The sequence below is a fragment of the Centruroides vittatus genome, unplaced genomic scaffold (genome assembly GCF_030686945.1).
Source record: "Centruroides vittatus isolate TY-2023 unplaced genomic scaffold, ASM3068694v2 contig_866, whole genome shotgun sequence".
NCBI lineage: Eukaryota > Metazoa > Arthropoda > Arachnida > Scorpiones > Buthidae > Centruroides > Centruroides vittatus.
The window spans coordinates 284,274-300,458 of NW_027122565.1; the positions used below are offsets into that span (position 1 = coordinate 284,274).

Here is a 16,185-nt window from a genome sequence, read left to right on the forward strand (position 1 = left end):
CTTAGTTCATATTGACCCTAGACGTAAGAATTTATTTAATGTTAGTTGGAGAATCGGTCCCAGAAGACATCTCGGCACATCGTTCGATGGTCGTCCGTTTGCGCTTCGGATTCGAATCTTTTAGATTTAAAAAGGCAGCTGCGGTGAGCATTTTGCTTTTCTCAAAAGAATTTAAGCTAGAATTAGATTATTGGAAGATTTATGATATTTTTTATTTTCAATTTCGTGTTAATTTTATATGTTTTTCCGTTTCTCTTGGATATTTTTAAAAATTTTTTTGTTCTAAATTTTGATTTAAATATTTCCATTCTATACATGGAACGTATCTGTTCCATTTTGTTTTTGACCTGATGATGGCCTATTAACTCCTGCCGTCTTCCAAGATCTTGAATTCATTTTCTACTTCTACCACACGTATTCACATCATAAACGATGTTAAATTGAAGTCGTCTTCACGCGCCGGTCACAGAGTGGCGCTAGCAGCAAGTATCTGCGTAAGCGTTAATGCGCAGAACAAGTTCGCCCATAGAACTTGCCAGTTTTGCTAATTAGTCTATGGCACAGCGCCACCTGCCTGTCGACTTTTTTTTCTTTGCTTGCACGTTTCTTCGCATTGTAAAATGACATTGCGCATGCGTCAAGAGCTTGTTTCGAACAAACCTGACCTGTTGCCCGGGTCAGCGTATTTGTATTTAACATGATTTAATTTTAATATTTTGTTCGGCCCGTAAAAAAATTTTTATTTCCAATTCGGCCCGGGAGCAAAAATTGTTGGCAACCCCTGGCCTAGGGGATGCCTTCCGGGAAGTCTTTTAAGGGAAACTGGCTCCTATTTAGGCGTTGGACGTGGAGAAAACCCGGAAAACTCCACGTGGCCAGCCCTTCCGAGCGAGGCACAAACCCACGATCGAACTCCCAGTGTTCAGGGTACGAAGACCGCTTGGCCACTGATGGGCCTTATACCATTAAATGACTTTATTTACTAACGGTATATGAACTAATTTTAGGCATTTTAATATTTGAAACGTTTGGGAATGAGAAATGTAGTGGATTTTAGTTCACAAAAAATGAAGAAAATGCAGGAAATAAACAGAATCGCTGCGCGATGTGCAATGCTAATTTCTGTAAGTGAAATAGTCCATTCACAAAATAGGGGAGATATCTCCGTATTATCAAACCGGAATCCCTATGATTTGTTATGAAAATTTTTTATATTTTTTATTTTATTATTATTATTTGCTATCTCGTCATTGGAGGCAATAAGAAGACTTTTCTAAAAGAAAAGTCCATTATGGTTTTGATCAGCCTCACAATGGGGTGGCCGGGTAGTGAAGAACAAGACTTGACATATTCAGGACGTCCTCTCCAACAAAATTCCTGGAGTTTTTCAACTCGTTTGGATTCAATTTTGTGTCTCCCAGAGCTGCAGCCGGATTCCTCACAGCCGCTATCTTAACCACTAAGCCACCTGACTGTTAAATGGGAAATTATTATTGTGAAATATACAGTACAACATTTAATCGAGTAAGGGCTCTTGTACATAATTTTACGGTACAACCATAGAAGATACCACCACCAATCCTGATACCAAATGCATAGTAAAATTCGTTTTAGATATTCATAGTGATTACCGGTTCGGGCTAATAGATGGGCCAATTGGCAGACTTTTTCAATAGTGTAGTGCCTATTCAAATGATTAATTTAAGTGACAAGCCTAAAGTTACAGGAAAAGGAGAAGATATAGCTTTACGTTAGAGCCTTTAGCAAACTTAATATATGAAATTATTGGAAAGATAGAATTGGTCTGGATAGAAGAGAGCGGCAGAAGTTCTCCTAAGGAGTTTATAGGCGTCTTCTCTTACTGGAGATATCCACAAGTTTCCAGAGAAGGTTCGTGTATTTTCCCGTACTGTAGTGCCATCGTCGCGCCGCCATTAATTAATTAAACTTTAAACGTTCTACCTCTAGATTTTATTGCTTGTTTCCAATTGGTTATCACAAGATATCTTCTGTTAACAATTCTTTTGGAACGGTTCCGACCGGAACTACCCATCTCTAATGTGTACTGTACATTGTAAGGGGGAAGAATTGCTCAAAGTATATCATTATACACGATGGGGAGAGAGGGAATCGAGGTAATGTCTACAGGGGCTTTTGTAATATATTAGTGGCATACTAATTTGTTCATATAAGCCTATTTACTAGTCGTGTAAATAAATTATCAATTTGAAAAGATCATCGAATATTTTCTAGTATTTCTTCAATTTCGCGGTGGTCCATAAACAACAGTTCATACCATACACGTAATTAAAGAGGGGATTATATGCAAGGAGGGTGTCAAAAAGTGACTCAAAAACTGCACACGTAATTAATAGATGGCCCCTTATATAACTTTATAGAAGTTTTTTATAAACATTTAATAAAATTATATAAGTTTTTTAAAAACTCTTTTTACCCTGTGGGCACTAAGAGGGTCTCTTATAGCAAGCCCATTACGGGTTCGGCCAGGCCCACAATGAGGCGGCCGGGTGGTGAGGGACGGGGACCGACATATCCGGACGGACCACCCCCGAAAAATTTCTGGGGATTTCTCGACCCGTCCGGATTCGATCCCGGGTCCCCCAGGGAGGCAGGCTGCTAACCTTGACCGCTCGGCCATCCAGCCGCAGTTATATAAAGTTAACTGAGAAGAAGTAATCAAATAAATTATTAATCATAAAATATTAGTCATTTCAAAATAAACTTGTCTTTTACCGAAAATAATCCAAAAAAGGATTCTTAAAAAAGTACAGTCCATTTCCATTGAATAACAATTACGTTTTTAAATTATACAATTATGTTTATTTATAATATTAAGTAAAAAAAATTTTAAGTTATGATTTTAAATTTAATTATATTTTTTATCAATAATTTTTGTAATCGACTCGCATTAATACATAATTTTTAAAATATATTACGTAAGAAAAAAAATTCTGTAACGGTTAGAAAGAAAACAAAAGAAAAAGAGTAGAGGGCGAAATGTCGAAATGGAAAATTGTAAGCTGTGAGAGTTAAGAATTTAAGTTGCTAACTTTTATTTTATTCTTTTCTTTTTATGCTGAGGTAATTTATACATATATTTTTCATTTACAAAAATAAATGGTTTATAATCATATATAGATATATACATATATATATATTTATATATTTATAATAATTAATTTTCTTTAATAAATTTAAAATGTAACCGTCATGTTTTTAATTATCATCCGGTAAGATTTGTTTTTTTAAAATCTTATTTATTATTCGAAAATGATTTATATATACATAAGAACATAAGCTGAATTTATTGAAATCGATGATTTTTCCCTCGAAACTTAATCAATTTCTCAATATGATTAGTTCAATGCGTTAGATTAAAATTCAATGTTTTCTTCATATACCTCTTTATTTATATCCTCGAAAAGATGTAAATAGTTTGATACGAATTAGATTTATATTATCATTTTTTCTGACTGTTTCAGTCTTTTCTTTTTATATTAAACAAATATACAATGCCATTTGGACAAACAAATGATGGACACAATGCTTTTGTCTTTCTGGGAAATTAACATATTCTTTCTTATTTTTAAAACTTAAATATATGCCATATATGAATGAATGAATGAATGAAAATTATGAATTTGAATGAAGAATGAACAGTGTGGTTGTTTTTACATTCTTTTATCTTACTTTGTATATTTTGCTATGTTTGACATTGATAATCAGTCTTTTTTATTTAAAGAAGAATAAATTTATCAGGGTATTATGAATCTCTGTGCATGAATCCATCAGGAACATCATTGTTCTGTACATCTGTAGTGGAATGTGGACTGGAATCAGAATTTGAAATGGTTTTGGTGTAATTGGCATTGGATTCAATAAAAATGTGCAGACTCCAACTTTTAACTATCTTGGTAGATGAGTGAGTGCATTTATACGATGAATTGAATCAGTTAGAATGTGCTGAATTATCAAAAAGAAGAGTTTTGAATATTTGCATGTTCATTGAGATTTTGTAGTGGGTGAAGCCACTTTAACACCAGTAAAGTTAATTGTGAATGAATAAAGCTTTATACTGTAGCATATTCTGTTTAGTTATTTTATTTTCTCAACAAAATAGGGAATATTTCAGTAGGCATTATATTTGAATGTTTCATTTTGTTAATGTAATGAAAATAAAAGCAATTACTCAAAACACAGTACAGTAAGACCCCGCTTAGTGTTGCCCTGCTTAATGCTGTTTTGGTATTACGTGGTAGTATGGGAATTTCCCGAGATCACAAACAGCGTTGGGATTCCCCGAACGCATGTTTGCTGTGTTACAGTTGATTTATGATCAGTCATCAACTTTATTGTGTGTATAAAGATATAAACATATTATTTTATTTTATTGTGATAAATATGGCATTTTCTAGTTTTTACAATGGGTAATTGCAAAAAAAAAAAAACAAAGTAAAGCAACAAGAAAAAGCATTTCGCTGAAACTGAAATGCAGGTGCTCAGACGATTAGATGCAAGTGAATGGCAATTTGATATCAGCACTGCATTAAATTTGTCAACTTAAACAATATGGACAATTTTAAAAAATAAAGAAAAAATCGTATCATCAGCACTACAACCACGACTTTGGCAACAAAAATTACCTATACCAGAAGCAATGTGTTTGAGGAAATGGAAAAACAACTTTCCATCTGGATTGACAATGAAGTTGAATGCAATATGCCATTAAGTCAAGCAATTATAATAGAAGAAGTGAGAAAAATTTTTAACCATATTCAGAATGAAAAAGGCGACACGAGTGAAAATTTCGTAGCTAGTCATGGGTGGTTTAATTGATTTAAAAACTAAAACAATCTTCATAACATACAGGTTACTGGAGAAGCGGCAAGTGGAGATACAAAAGCAGCTGCAGCATTTCCAGCAACCTTAAGAGCAATCATTGAACGAGAGAATTATCCTCCTGAACTAGTTTTCAATGTTGATGAAACTGGCCTTTTCTGGAAGAGAATGCCAAAATGTACATTTTTATCCTGTGAAGAAAAGCGAGCATCAGGATTTAAAGCTACAAAAGACCGTTTAACACTTCTACTGGGTAGTAACGCTAATGGAGACTTTAAATTAAAACCACTGCTTGTTTATCATTCCAAAACCCCAAGAGTAATGAGGGGAATTTCAAAATCATCTTTACCAGTATTTTGGGAGTCCAGTAAAAGATCTTGGATCACTGTGAAAACTTTCCAGAATTGGTTTACCGAACATTTTTTTTCATCTGTTAAATGCTACTGTAAATTTAAAAAACTAGAACTGAAAGCTCTACTTTTGATCAATAATGCTCCAAGCCATCCAACGCATTTGTCTGACTTAACAACATGCATTCTGGTAGAAGTGATTTTCCTGCTGCCAAATACAACTTCGTTAATCCAACCAATGGATCAAGGCGTAATATCAAATTTTAAAGCTTATCATCTGCGGCGGACATTCCGACAACTGATTGATAAAACAAATGGAGCAGATAAACAATCCATTAGAGATTTTTGGAAAAATCTATAATATCATGGATGTTGTAGACAACATCAATCTTTCCTGGAATAAGGTAACCGAGAAATGTTTGAAAGGAGTATGGAAGAATGTATGGAAGGAGCTAAGCAAGGATGTTGACACAAGAGAATCCATTGTTGATGTCGACGAAATTGTGAAGCTAGCTAATGAAACAAGGTTGGCTAATATAAATGTGCAGGATATTGAAGAATTATTGCAAGTTAGAACTGGAGAAAGTTTTTTCAATGACAATCTTAAAGAATTAATAGAACAACAGGTGCATGAAGATGACGAAATTAGTGTTTCTGAAGATGAGGAACAAAAGAAACTTTCAACGGATTTTCTAAAAAAAAGTTTAGCCACTATAACGGAAATTATGGATCAGTTTATACCAAATGATTTAAATTTTGATAGAAGTTCAAAGGATAGACGAAGTGTCGTGGATGCAATGTCTTGCTATCGACAACTGCTTGCTGAACAAAACAGGAAAAGGCAAACAACGTTGGATGACTTCTTCACAAAGAAACAAAAGATGTCAAATGAGGAAGAACCTTCCTCATCACAAACATAACTTCTTTACTTGAACTTCTTTTTTTTCATTTTCATGAATGTTTTATGAATAAATATCGATATTAGCAATAAGTAAGTCTATAATTAATGTAATAAAAAAGTATTTAACAATAAATGTTACAAAATAAAACAAAAAAAAACTGATAAATTTTCTTGTTTTCTGTTCTGTTTCACGTATCCCCCTTATTTACATGTTAAGATGACCCCGTTTAACGCTGTTACGTTTAGCGCTTTGTCATCTAGGAACGCATCCCCCGCGTTAAGCGGGGTCTTACTGTATATGTTAATAAACACTGTATATACAACCATGATCCAGCAAGAATCTACAAGAAAGCAAACATTTTTATCTGTGTTTAACGTACATTGTGGAGCTAACTTCGATGAAAACTGCTTTCTTGTAGTTTTTTGTTGATATTGGTTATATGTGCAGTGTTTAGAAAAATAAAATTTATTATCAGAGTTAAATGTTCTCAAATAGGTCTACTTTATTGTAAATACACTGAACTCCCAATTATCACTGCATGGGTTATCCACACATTGTCAAAATATTAGAATTATTGTAAAATGATAAAGTATCATAATCAACATTCAGCTCTTCTTTCCTCCATCAACTATCAATTCTAAGAGTTGGAAGTGAGGCAAGACATTAGCCATGAAATATTATCTTTCTTTCTACAAAGAAAGAACAATGAATACAAATCCTGGATTGATGTTGGAATTGTTGTGTCATGGAATATTGTTTTGCAGTAAGCAAAGTTGGTGTTAGGAACAGTAGCTTTGAAAAAAAAAATATCATATTAGTCCTAAAAATAAAATATAAAGAGAAGGATAATGCTAGGTTGGTCAGCTATGGTAGGAATGGAGAGGTGCTGGAAGAGCACTGAAACCAAATAAAGAATCATAAATCAATTGTTTTCCCCATAATGTTGTATGGATGTGAGAGCTGGACTGTTAAAAAACTGATAGAAGAAAAATAGATGCCTTTGAGCTATGGTGCTGGAGAAAAATGTTCCACATCCTCTACATAGCAAAGATCACAAAACCACACTATTCTGGATTGTGTCAAACCAGAAATGACATTAGAGGCCAAGATCACCAAGTAAAAACTTTCATACTTTGGGCACATTATGCATGCAAATGGACTGGGAAAAGATATTATGCTGGGAAATATCAGCTCTTGGTGAAGCGAATGACAAAGAACTCACTGGCTGGACACAATTAAGGCTGATTGCGACATGACAATGTGGCAGCTGAGGAAGCTGTCAGGGACAGATAACATTGGAGAAACGTTATCCATATGGTGACCAAGGGTCGGCAACGGATGAATGGTTAATATCATCAAGTTGGAAAAAATGTAAGAATTACACATAGAAATGTAAAATCTAAATTTCTACATATTTTTGAAAATAGAAGATATCTATATTTTATGTTTTGATTAAATATATATTTTGGATTGTGAAACTTGCAACTCGCACTTTGAATTGCATTATAACAGAGTTGAGCTATATGTGTGTGTTTAAAATATGTTTCTAGATTTCAGCAACAATTTTTCCAACATGATTGTTAAGCCTGGACTCCACATTACTGGAATCTGCGACGTATCGTAAAACTGAAAGCCAAACTGATGAAACTCAGTTTTGGAAGGTTCAGTTGGGCAGAAACAAGACTGAAAGCAGAGTTAAAAATTATTTAACTTTTCCGTTTTCTTTCCACGCTTCTGTCGTACTGCAACCAATAAAAACGCAAGGATTTGTGACGCGTAGTCACATGTAGTTTGTTGTCGTAATGGCGGAAAGTGTAACAAAAAGGACGAAGAAACAAATAGATTTGGATTTAAATCATCGAAGAAGTTAGAAAATACAGATGTCTGTACAACAAAAAATGTAAATAATTCAATGATTATTAACAATTTCGTTGTTGATAAATGCAGAGAAAGCATGGCGAAATCTGTAGCGTCATCCATGTTTGACTCTACAACAATTACAGAACTGATCAACAGATGGCGCATTTCCATGTAACGTTCATTTCGATGCTAGTAGCATCGTGGTAAAACGAAAACAGTTTCAGTTCTGTTTCTGAGTTTCTGTTTTCAGGTAATGTGGAGTCTAGGCTTTACTTGTGGAAAGGTGAAAAAAATTTATCATAAAATTTGTTTCATTCATTATTATAAAGATATTTATTAAGAAGTGTGTTAGTGAATTTTTTAGTTCATTTACTTTTGGAACAAAATTTGCCATATAGATAATTTATAATTTTAATATTTCAAATAGTACAATTGCATTTGAATTATGAAGAACTAGATACTATAACAAAATTACTGCTGACATATAAATAGGGTAGATGTACCAGTTTTGGCCAGTGTAGTACCAGTTCTGGCCAGAAAACAAATTTAATCACTCTTTCAATCTTGATGGTTTTACCGTTCATTTTAATGTGGGGGCGGCGATAGAGATCGGGCTTGCCCGATCTGTTGTAGACAATACCCTTAGTTTTCACAGGGTTAAAGAGCAACTTGTGTTGCATGCCCCAGTTATAGACCTTTCCAAGCATTAAATTGGCCCTGTGTTCCAGATCTGCACAAGAACGCCCACCCATGAGTATGACGTCATCCGCATAGGCGTATAATTTATCCTGGCCAAAACTTTCCCTAAGAAAAGAGTTGAAAGTGATATTCCATAAGAGTGGCCCATAGGCAGAACCTTGTGGGCACCCTCTCATAATGCACTTTTGAACTGAGTGTTGTCCCCAATGAAGTACAGCTTTCTGTCATGGAGGTAGTCCTGAAGTAGGTGGAATATATTAGCAGGACAGTCGGTAGCTCTTAATTGGTGAATGACAAATGGCCACCAAGCTGTATCGAAGGACTTAGAAATGTTGACACTTATCCCCAGGACATATTTGTGATCATCAAGTAGTTTGTCAACTGTATCAACGACCATCCTGATGGCATCCTCTGCAGACCGTTGCGGCCTGAAACCATATTGTGCATTGTTCAGGAGATTGTAGTGCTCAACGTACCAGCAAAGCCTACCAAAAATGAGGCATTCCAATACTTTTCCAAGGACCGGCAGTACAGAAATGGGTCTGGTCTCAGAAGAGGAACCAGCCTCAGGGACTGGAACTATGCTGGCTAGTTTCCAACTCTCAGGGAAAATCCCATAGTGTAAACAGGCATTTTACAGGTTATACAGTTGTTGAGGGATTATGTTGCAAATATGCTTAGCAATTTCGCTGGTGATCTGATCTAGCCCAGGGGCCTTGCCCCTAGACAGGTTAGAGAAGACATCTTCAATTTCTTCAAAAGTAAAGGGAGGCATAGGGTTGGATCTGGATGGAACGTTGGCCTCAAGGCGCAGTTGTTTCTGCCAGGCAGTGTCGTCCATATGATTGTCATTGGGACAGTAAGCGTTTATTTGTACATTCAGAGTATGGAGAAAGTCACTAGGTATAGTACTCTCAGTGTTGCAAGCAGTTAGAATTTTAGTATGCCTTAATTTATTCGTGCACATCTTGGAGATGTATCCCCAGGAGTTGTTTGACGTCTGTATGCAAAACCTTTTCCAACTCTCAGTTTTTGCAGTTCTGATAGCCTGTTTGTAATACATCTGGTTGTCAAGGAATGCAGTCCTGTAAGTGTGCCTGGTAGAGTCGTCTCTACACCTCTGATACCTTTTTCTAAGTCGCTTGTTAGTTTCTCTTGATTGGCTAAGTTCAGGCGTCCACTGTGGGACCCTTCTTTTCTTAATTGTCCTCTTAGGGATAAACCTGTCGCAGGCTTCATTGATTATGTCAATGTTTTTATTAATTTGGAGTCTAGTGTTGTCATCCGAAGAGAAGTCCACAAGATGAGCTACCAGAAAGTCATGCGTTCCATCCCAATTAGCACCAGAACAGCAGTAAGACAGCCGTGGGTTAACAATAGGATGGGAACCGTTGTTGTTAGTAAGTATCTTAAACTCAATAAAAGAGTGCTCGGTGAGGCTGTCCTCTTCGAGGACCCTCCAATCTTGCATCCTGGGAAATAGCCCACTGCTGCAGGCAGTGATGTCGATCCAACTATCACCCCTGTGTGATGAAAAAGTCAGTGGGGATAGCGGGTTATTAAGAATGAGGAAATCGTTGGTAGAACAGAAATTTTCAAAGAGGTCACCACGCTCGTCTATCCTCTCCCCACCCTAAGTGGGAGAGTGGGTGTTAAAGTCACTAGCAATAATCAAGGGGATGTCTCTAAACTGATCAATAATATTTTGGAGATTATTAATGAAGTCCACAGAGTTAGCATCATTGGAGAAGTAAATATTGCAGATAATAATCCTGGAGTTGTTGATGATCAGCTCAGTTGTAATGATGTATTGACTGGTAAAGGTCTTGTGGTGTAGAATTGAGAGACTGGTATTAGGCACAAGAGTAGTTGCCCATGGAAAGGCGTCTGTTGTCCTCAGGGCTAGGCAGAATGTGGGTAGGCATGCTGGAGAATAGTTCTTGCAGTACAGCTCTTGTGCCAAGATCAGATCATAATTTAGAATCTTGTTACTGAGAAGTGGCGGCAATACTCCTTCCTAGGTTTATCTGCAATAAACTAATGTAGTTATGGTCACTAAAATCCATAATCAGTGCGAAGGATTAAGTTGTTTTTGATTTTTAAGTTGATACGACAATCGCCATCCCAAGCATTGTGATTATTGTTGTTGTTATTTTTATCTTGTTTACAGTTGCTGCAACAAGGTGTCTTTTCCAAATTGGGACAGTCCCTGTATAAGTGCTCTCCAGCACAATGACTGCAAGTAGGATCTTTTTGTGGGCAGTTTTTAGTGGAATGGTTATATTGGCAGCATCTGAAGCACTGCAATATAGGACAAAAGTCGGCAACACGGGAGCGGGACCATTTGATGTTGAGTTTTGTTAGCTGAAGTAAGTGTTTCCTCATTTCAGGAGAAACTTCCACCACCCAGTTTCTGTATGGACTTTCCCGTTTCCCCATGTTAAACTTAATCTTAAATTGTTGGAGAAATTCTTCCTCGGAGAAATGCTTGGAGAGGCTGCTATTTTGTTTATAAATTAAGGTATTTAAATCATCTTTGGGTATGTCACTGTTGACAGAGTAGACAACCAGATGTGGCCATCTCTTTATTGGTTTCTTTGTTATTAGTTCAGGGACCTCCTCTTTAATGCATTGCTCAAGAATGGCAGAGTCCTCGTGGCCCTCCAATTCAACTGCCAATCCACCACCATTAATTCTTCTGATTTTGTCAATCCTTAAATGTAATTTCGAGGGTATAACCTTATTTTGTATAATTTTGCGCACAGATTCGCTTGTCTGATTTTCCTCCTTACCGTAAATCAGCAAAACATCTCTTGGTGCTTGTGGGGTTTTGATGTTACATGCCTCACTTCCTGCAGTGCCAGATTTAGCGATGGTACTGTACAAAAGTGCAGTTGGTTTGGGAGGCAAAGCCTTCTGCTCAAGGGCAGTCAGCTTTTTTAAAACAGCTTCTTGTGAGGATAGAACATCTTTAGTCACATTCTTTTCAATAAGAGCGTCTACCTTTTCATTCAACTATACAAGAAGTTTTCCAGAGGAGTTCTCAATGAGATAATTAACAACTCTGTCAAAACATCTCATTATAAAATCCACATTGCGCTTATTTTCAATATTAGAGCCCTTGTTGTCATTAATGTACTCTTTCAGTTTTTTCAGGACTTCATTGCTGTAGGAAGTCAGGCTCTGGTGATGACTGCAGCCCTTGCATACTGACTGCTTGATCCCAGGTTTACGAGACCCTCGCGTAGACATTCACAAGTACAAAAAAAAAGTGAATCCAAATGATATATAAAGCCAGAGAAACGTACCAACCACGACCTGGAAAACCAGCAAAACAATCAGACGAATTAGGGTCAGTTAGGTGAATGCAGATATAACTGCGGTAATAAGATGTCAATGGAAGGAGCTAGGCGCCTGAAATTTGCAAATCGTGGAGAGAACAAAGCTTAGTAAATGCCAGTAGAGTATCAGAAGCACCAGTGACATGGAAAGCCCGCAGCTAGGCCCGTAAAGCAGATAGGAAAGACTGTTGTAAAAGAAAACTGGTAAATCAGAAAAAAGAACCAATGACACCGTTAGAAAGTACGAGAAAGACTGAATCGAATGATATATAAGACGCAATAAACGACCCAACTAGGACCCAAAAAACCGACAGTGAAGAGGCCGAATTAGGGTCGATTAGGTGTATAACGGTCATGACACGTGGTCAGGTCAATGACCTGTGTTTCTTTGTTAACGGTAAATTTTAAAGTGCTAATAAAACTCGAACAGAAGAAGCTAGGAACCTGAGAATTACAGGTCAAGTAGCGCATTTACCATAGAAGATGTCAATAAAATATGAAAACACATCAGCGGCCCGAGAGGCTTGCGATTAGGCCCGAAAAGTGAAAACAAAAGCTGTTATAAAAAGTAAACAAGAAAACGGAAAAGCGAACCAATCATACCGTTAGAAAGCGTGGAAAATCATGAATCGAGCAATATATACCAATCCACCAACCTGTGGAAAACAATTCGATGGCGGACACAGAAAAACTTGAATTTCCGGGGCTCCTATCTCTCCAACAAAACGTTCAATCTGGAAAAGAGTAGCACCAATTGAGAGAACGTCTAAAGACAAATCCAGCGATGTATAATATCACGCACTTACAAAGTTAGCCAAGGAAAAACTTCGCAAAAATTGGAGCTCAAGAAAACACGTCTGACCACGCTGCTCGCGATTCTAGTAGTAATTGAAGACATGCCCACATTTCAAACAGGTGTAGGGTTTGGGCCTACAGGCTACCTTCTTGTGAGAATGGACGAAGTAGTGTCTGACCAACTGGTAGAAGACTCCACAGACAGAGCATGATCTCAGAAAGATTTTCCATTTGAAGGCAACATTAGATTTCACATTCATGTCTGAACATTCTCCTCCTGTTAACTCTCTCTCTCTAAACCTGGGAACCTATTCTGAGTAGTATTGTTAAGCTAACGAATAGGATAAAAACCAGTTTCTATCAGAACCATGTGATTGGCATTTAATCAACTGTGAAAATGCTATTCTTTTTACTTTCTAACGAAAGTAAAAAGAACATGGCAACTTTAGGTGTAAGGATGATATTACTTCATGAGCAATTGGAGATAGAGAAAATTAGCATTGGACGTCATGAATCTTGGTTTTTCATTTTTGAGATAATGCTTTTCGGCTGAATAATACACACGTTAAAGAACTTTGTCGTCTTTTTAAGCTGTTACTATTACATTTATGCAATGAATTATGAGAAAAGCTTGAGCCAGACCCGAATTTACAAGTAAGCTATGTAAGTTGTAGCTTAGGGCCTCAAGTTTCAAGGGAGCTCAAAAATTTCTACAAAAAAGAAAATTGAAGTCAAATTTTGTAATAATTTGTTTTTTACAAACCAACAAAATATACTGTACTTTATTTTTCATTTTGTGTAGTATTTAATTATATTAATAACCAATATTGTTTATATTATATTTCTAGTGATTTCTTCTTTTTAATATAAAGTTTATTTGATTTTTATAGGTAGCTTTTTTTTAACTTTTAGTAGCTTTTTTGCCATTGAAAAGTGATGAAAATGAAATTTTTAGTGTTTTCCTTTTTAAATTGTCTTATTTTCCAATATTTTGCAAATACTTTTTAACAATAAAGCATTTATGATTAAAATTAATATGTTTATGTTAATTATCTTTTTTGTATGATCGACTTCTAAAATTGTAAGGGTTGGTAAGGGGCCTCACACAGTTTCGAGGGCCTTGAAATGCCTAAATCTGACCCTGGCTAGAACCGAAGTGTTTTAACTAATATCTAGAACTGACAAGTTGTTTGCTGGCTGCATTATCCCTTCTTTGATGACATTTTAACAAAAAATTAGGCTAAAGAATACTAAAAACGTGCTTCATTTGGAAAATGACGGGTTGCGGTCATGTGGCAAAAATACAATGTTTAACTAAACTGTGAATGGTTAAAGCATAACAGCTATCAATAGCATGGAACCAGGTGCATCTTGACCAACTACCCATAGCAAGACCACTTAACATGGAGCACAGAATAGCGATTTGTCTAAGGTTCGTTAATTGCCATTCACTAAAGAGACTTATTGAATGTCCCGTGAATCGCTCTTGTTGAGTTATCACGAGCTCAGAATGGACATGACAGGAAAAAGTTTATTTTTAATGATTCAGAATGTACAAATATTCATTAAAAATACCAATTTAACAAATATGAAATGACTACATTTATAATCATTGCTAAGTGACCAGCTATTTTTGGACCATCTCTTTAAAAGAAACATTCACATTGACCTCGATAGCACTCTGCTATAATGGCAACATGAACTATATAAAAATTATTGCAAAAACGCAATGGATCCTTCTTTCACTCACACACAAAGGTTTTTGAAGTAGTGAAACACGAATAAAAACCTCGTGTTATACACAAGTAAATATGGTATTGAGTATTTGTTTTGGCATGGAACGCATTATCATATTTTACATTAATTTCTATGGAAAAAATTGTTTCGCTTAACGAATGTTTCGCATTACGGGTAAGGTTCTGGAACAAATTATGCTTGTTAAACGAGGTTCCACTGTATATTTAATTACATCAATAATATGTTTTAGAAAATTTAAGCAAATTTATTGTAATTATTTTCTGATCAATTTAAATAATTTATCTTTTTTTAATAATAATTAATTATAACTATAATTTAAAAATTTAATTTCTGTATAAAAAAGACAATTTGAATATGTGATACTTATAAATAGATGAATGTATAATTTTTTCACTATAATATGATATTTCTAAATTTTAAAAACAATAGTTTAATAAAATATTCTAATAAATGTTTGTTATATTTTCTTGAAGACAACACACTATGATAAACAATGCAGAATACGAGCAGCAGTGATTGTGTGATTTTGGATGGAACTCCAAATCATTCCTCTTCTATTTCAGTACCAGTGTTTAAAACAGCTGTTGCAAATAATGCAAGTATATCTTCATTAGAGGAAATGGAAATTGAGGATATATCTGCAGAAGTAATTCCAAACACTCCAAGGTGATCTAATGTTTCTATTTAATAAAATTTAAATATTTCATTAAGTGATATAGATGTTATGTACAAAGTGATTAATCGGGCACATGACAAAAAGGGCACACAGTCTGATAAATATTGATTAATTTATCAAATTGACTGCTATCAATACTGCTATCACCTAGTCAGGCAAAGGGATAATAAGTTGAGGAGTGATTATCCGACATACGCTAGCCAATTGGCACTCTGAGTTGCGTGTGCATATCGTGTTTAGTACCAAATTTTAAATTTGATTAAAAAAACTCCACTTATTTCATTTAGAAATATCTATTTTTTGTGAATTATTTCAAAGTACTATTAATTGATATTCTGATAGCTTAGATGTAACTTTCATTTTTGACTCTCTCACTTTTTGTATCATTGACAAATATGCTGATTTTGTAAAAATTTAATTGTTCTCATCTTCTTCTGCTATTAACTCGTTTAATTGGTTGTTGAAGTGATTATTCATATCAGTTAATGACTCCTCCATGATCGTTACTTTTGTCAAAGAAGAAAGATTAACTACTGGTCACATAAATTTAAAATTCGATACTAAATGCAATATGCATGCGCAACTCAGATGTAAGTTCTGATTGGCTAGCATACGTTGGATGAACACTCCTCAGTGTATTATCATCACTTTGCCTGACTAGGTGATAGCAATATTCATAATGACCGGTCAATTTGATAAGTTATTTAAATTTATTACAATGCCCAATTTTGTTGGTCATTATGAATAATGACCAACAAAATTAATCACTTTGTCCATAACATATACATTGAATTAATCTGTAATTTGAGGTTTAAAAATAAGAATTTTAGGAAATTATAAATTTTATTTAAAAAAACTTAAACTTTATAATAGAAATTGAGCCAATGGTTTCACAATACTTCACCATTATTGCTTTACTGTTGAATTGGCTATTTACTATTATA

The 16,185-nt window shown here is 35.2% G+C and overlaps 1 protein-coding gene across 3 annotated transcripts in view; it reads left to right on the top strand.

The window, feature by feature from the left end:
* Nucleotides 1–2,928: 2,928 nt before the first annotated feature.
* The window catches only part of LOC136982857 (uncharacterized), a 30,683-nt gene continuing 17,426 nt past the window's right edge, over nucleotides 2,929–16,185 (top strand). Inside the window, exons 1-2 of one of the 3 annotated variants that reach the window (XM_067279399.1) lie at nucleotides 2,929–3,036; nucleotides 15,039–15,231. In XM_067279399.1, the coding sequence (XP_067135500.1) occupies nucleotides 15,059–15,231 (173 nt within the window). In that variant the 5' untranslated portion in view covers nucleotides 2,929–3,036; nucleotides 15,039–15,058. Of the gene's footprint in view, nucleotides 3,103–15,038; nucleotides 15,232–16,185 lie in introns of all 3 variants that reach the window. The other 2 variants (XM_067279398.1, XM_067279400.1) reach the window with 2 other exon arrangements.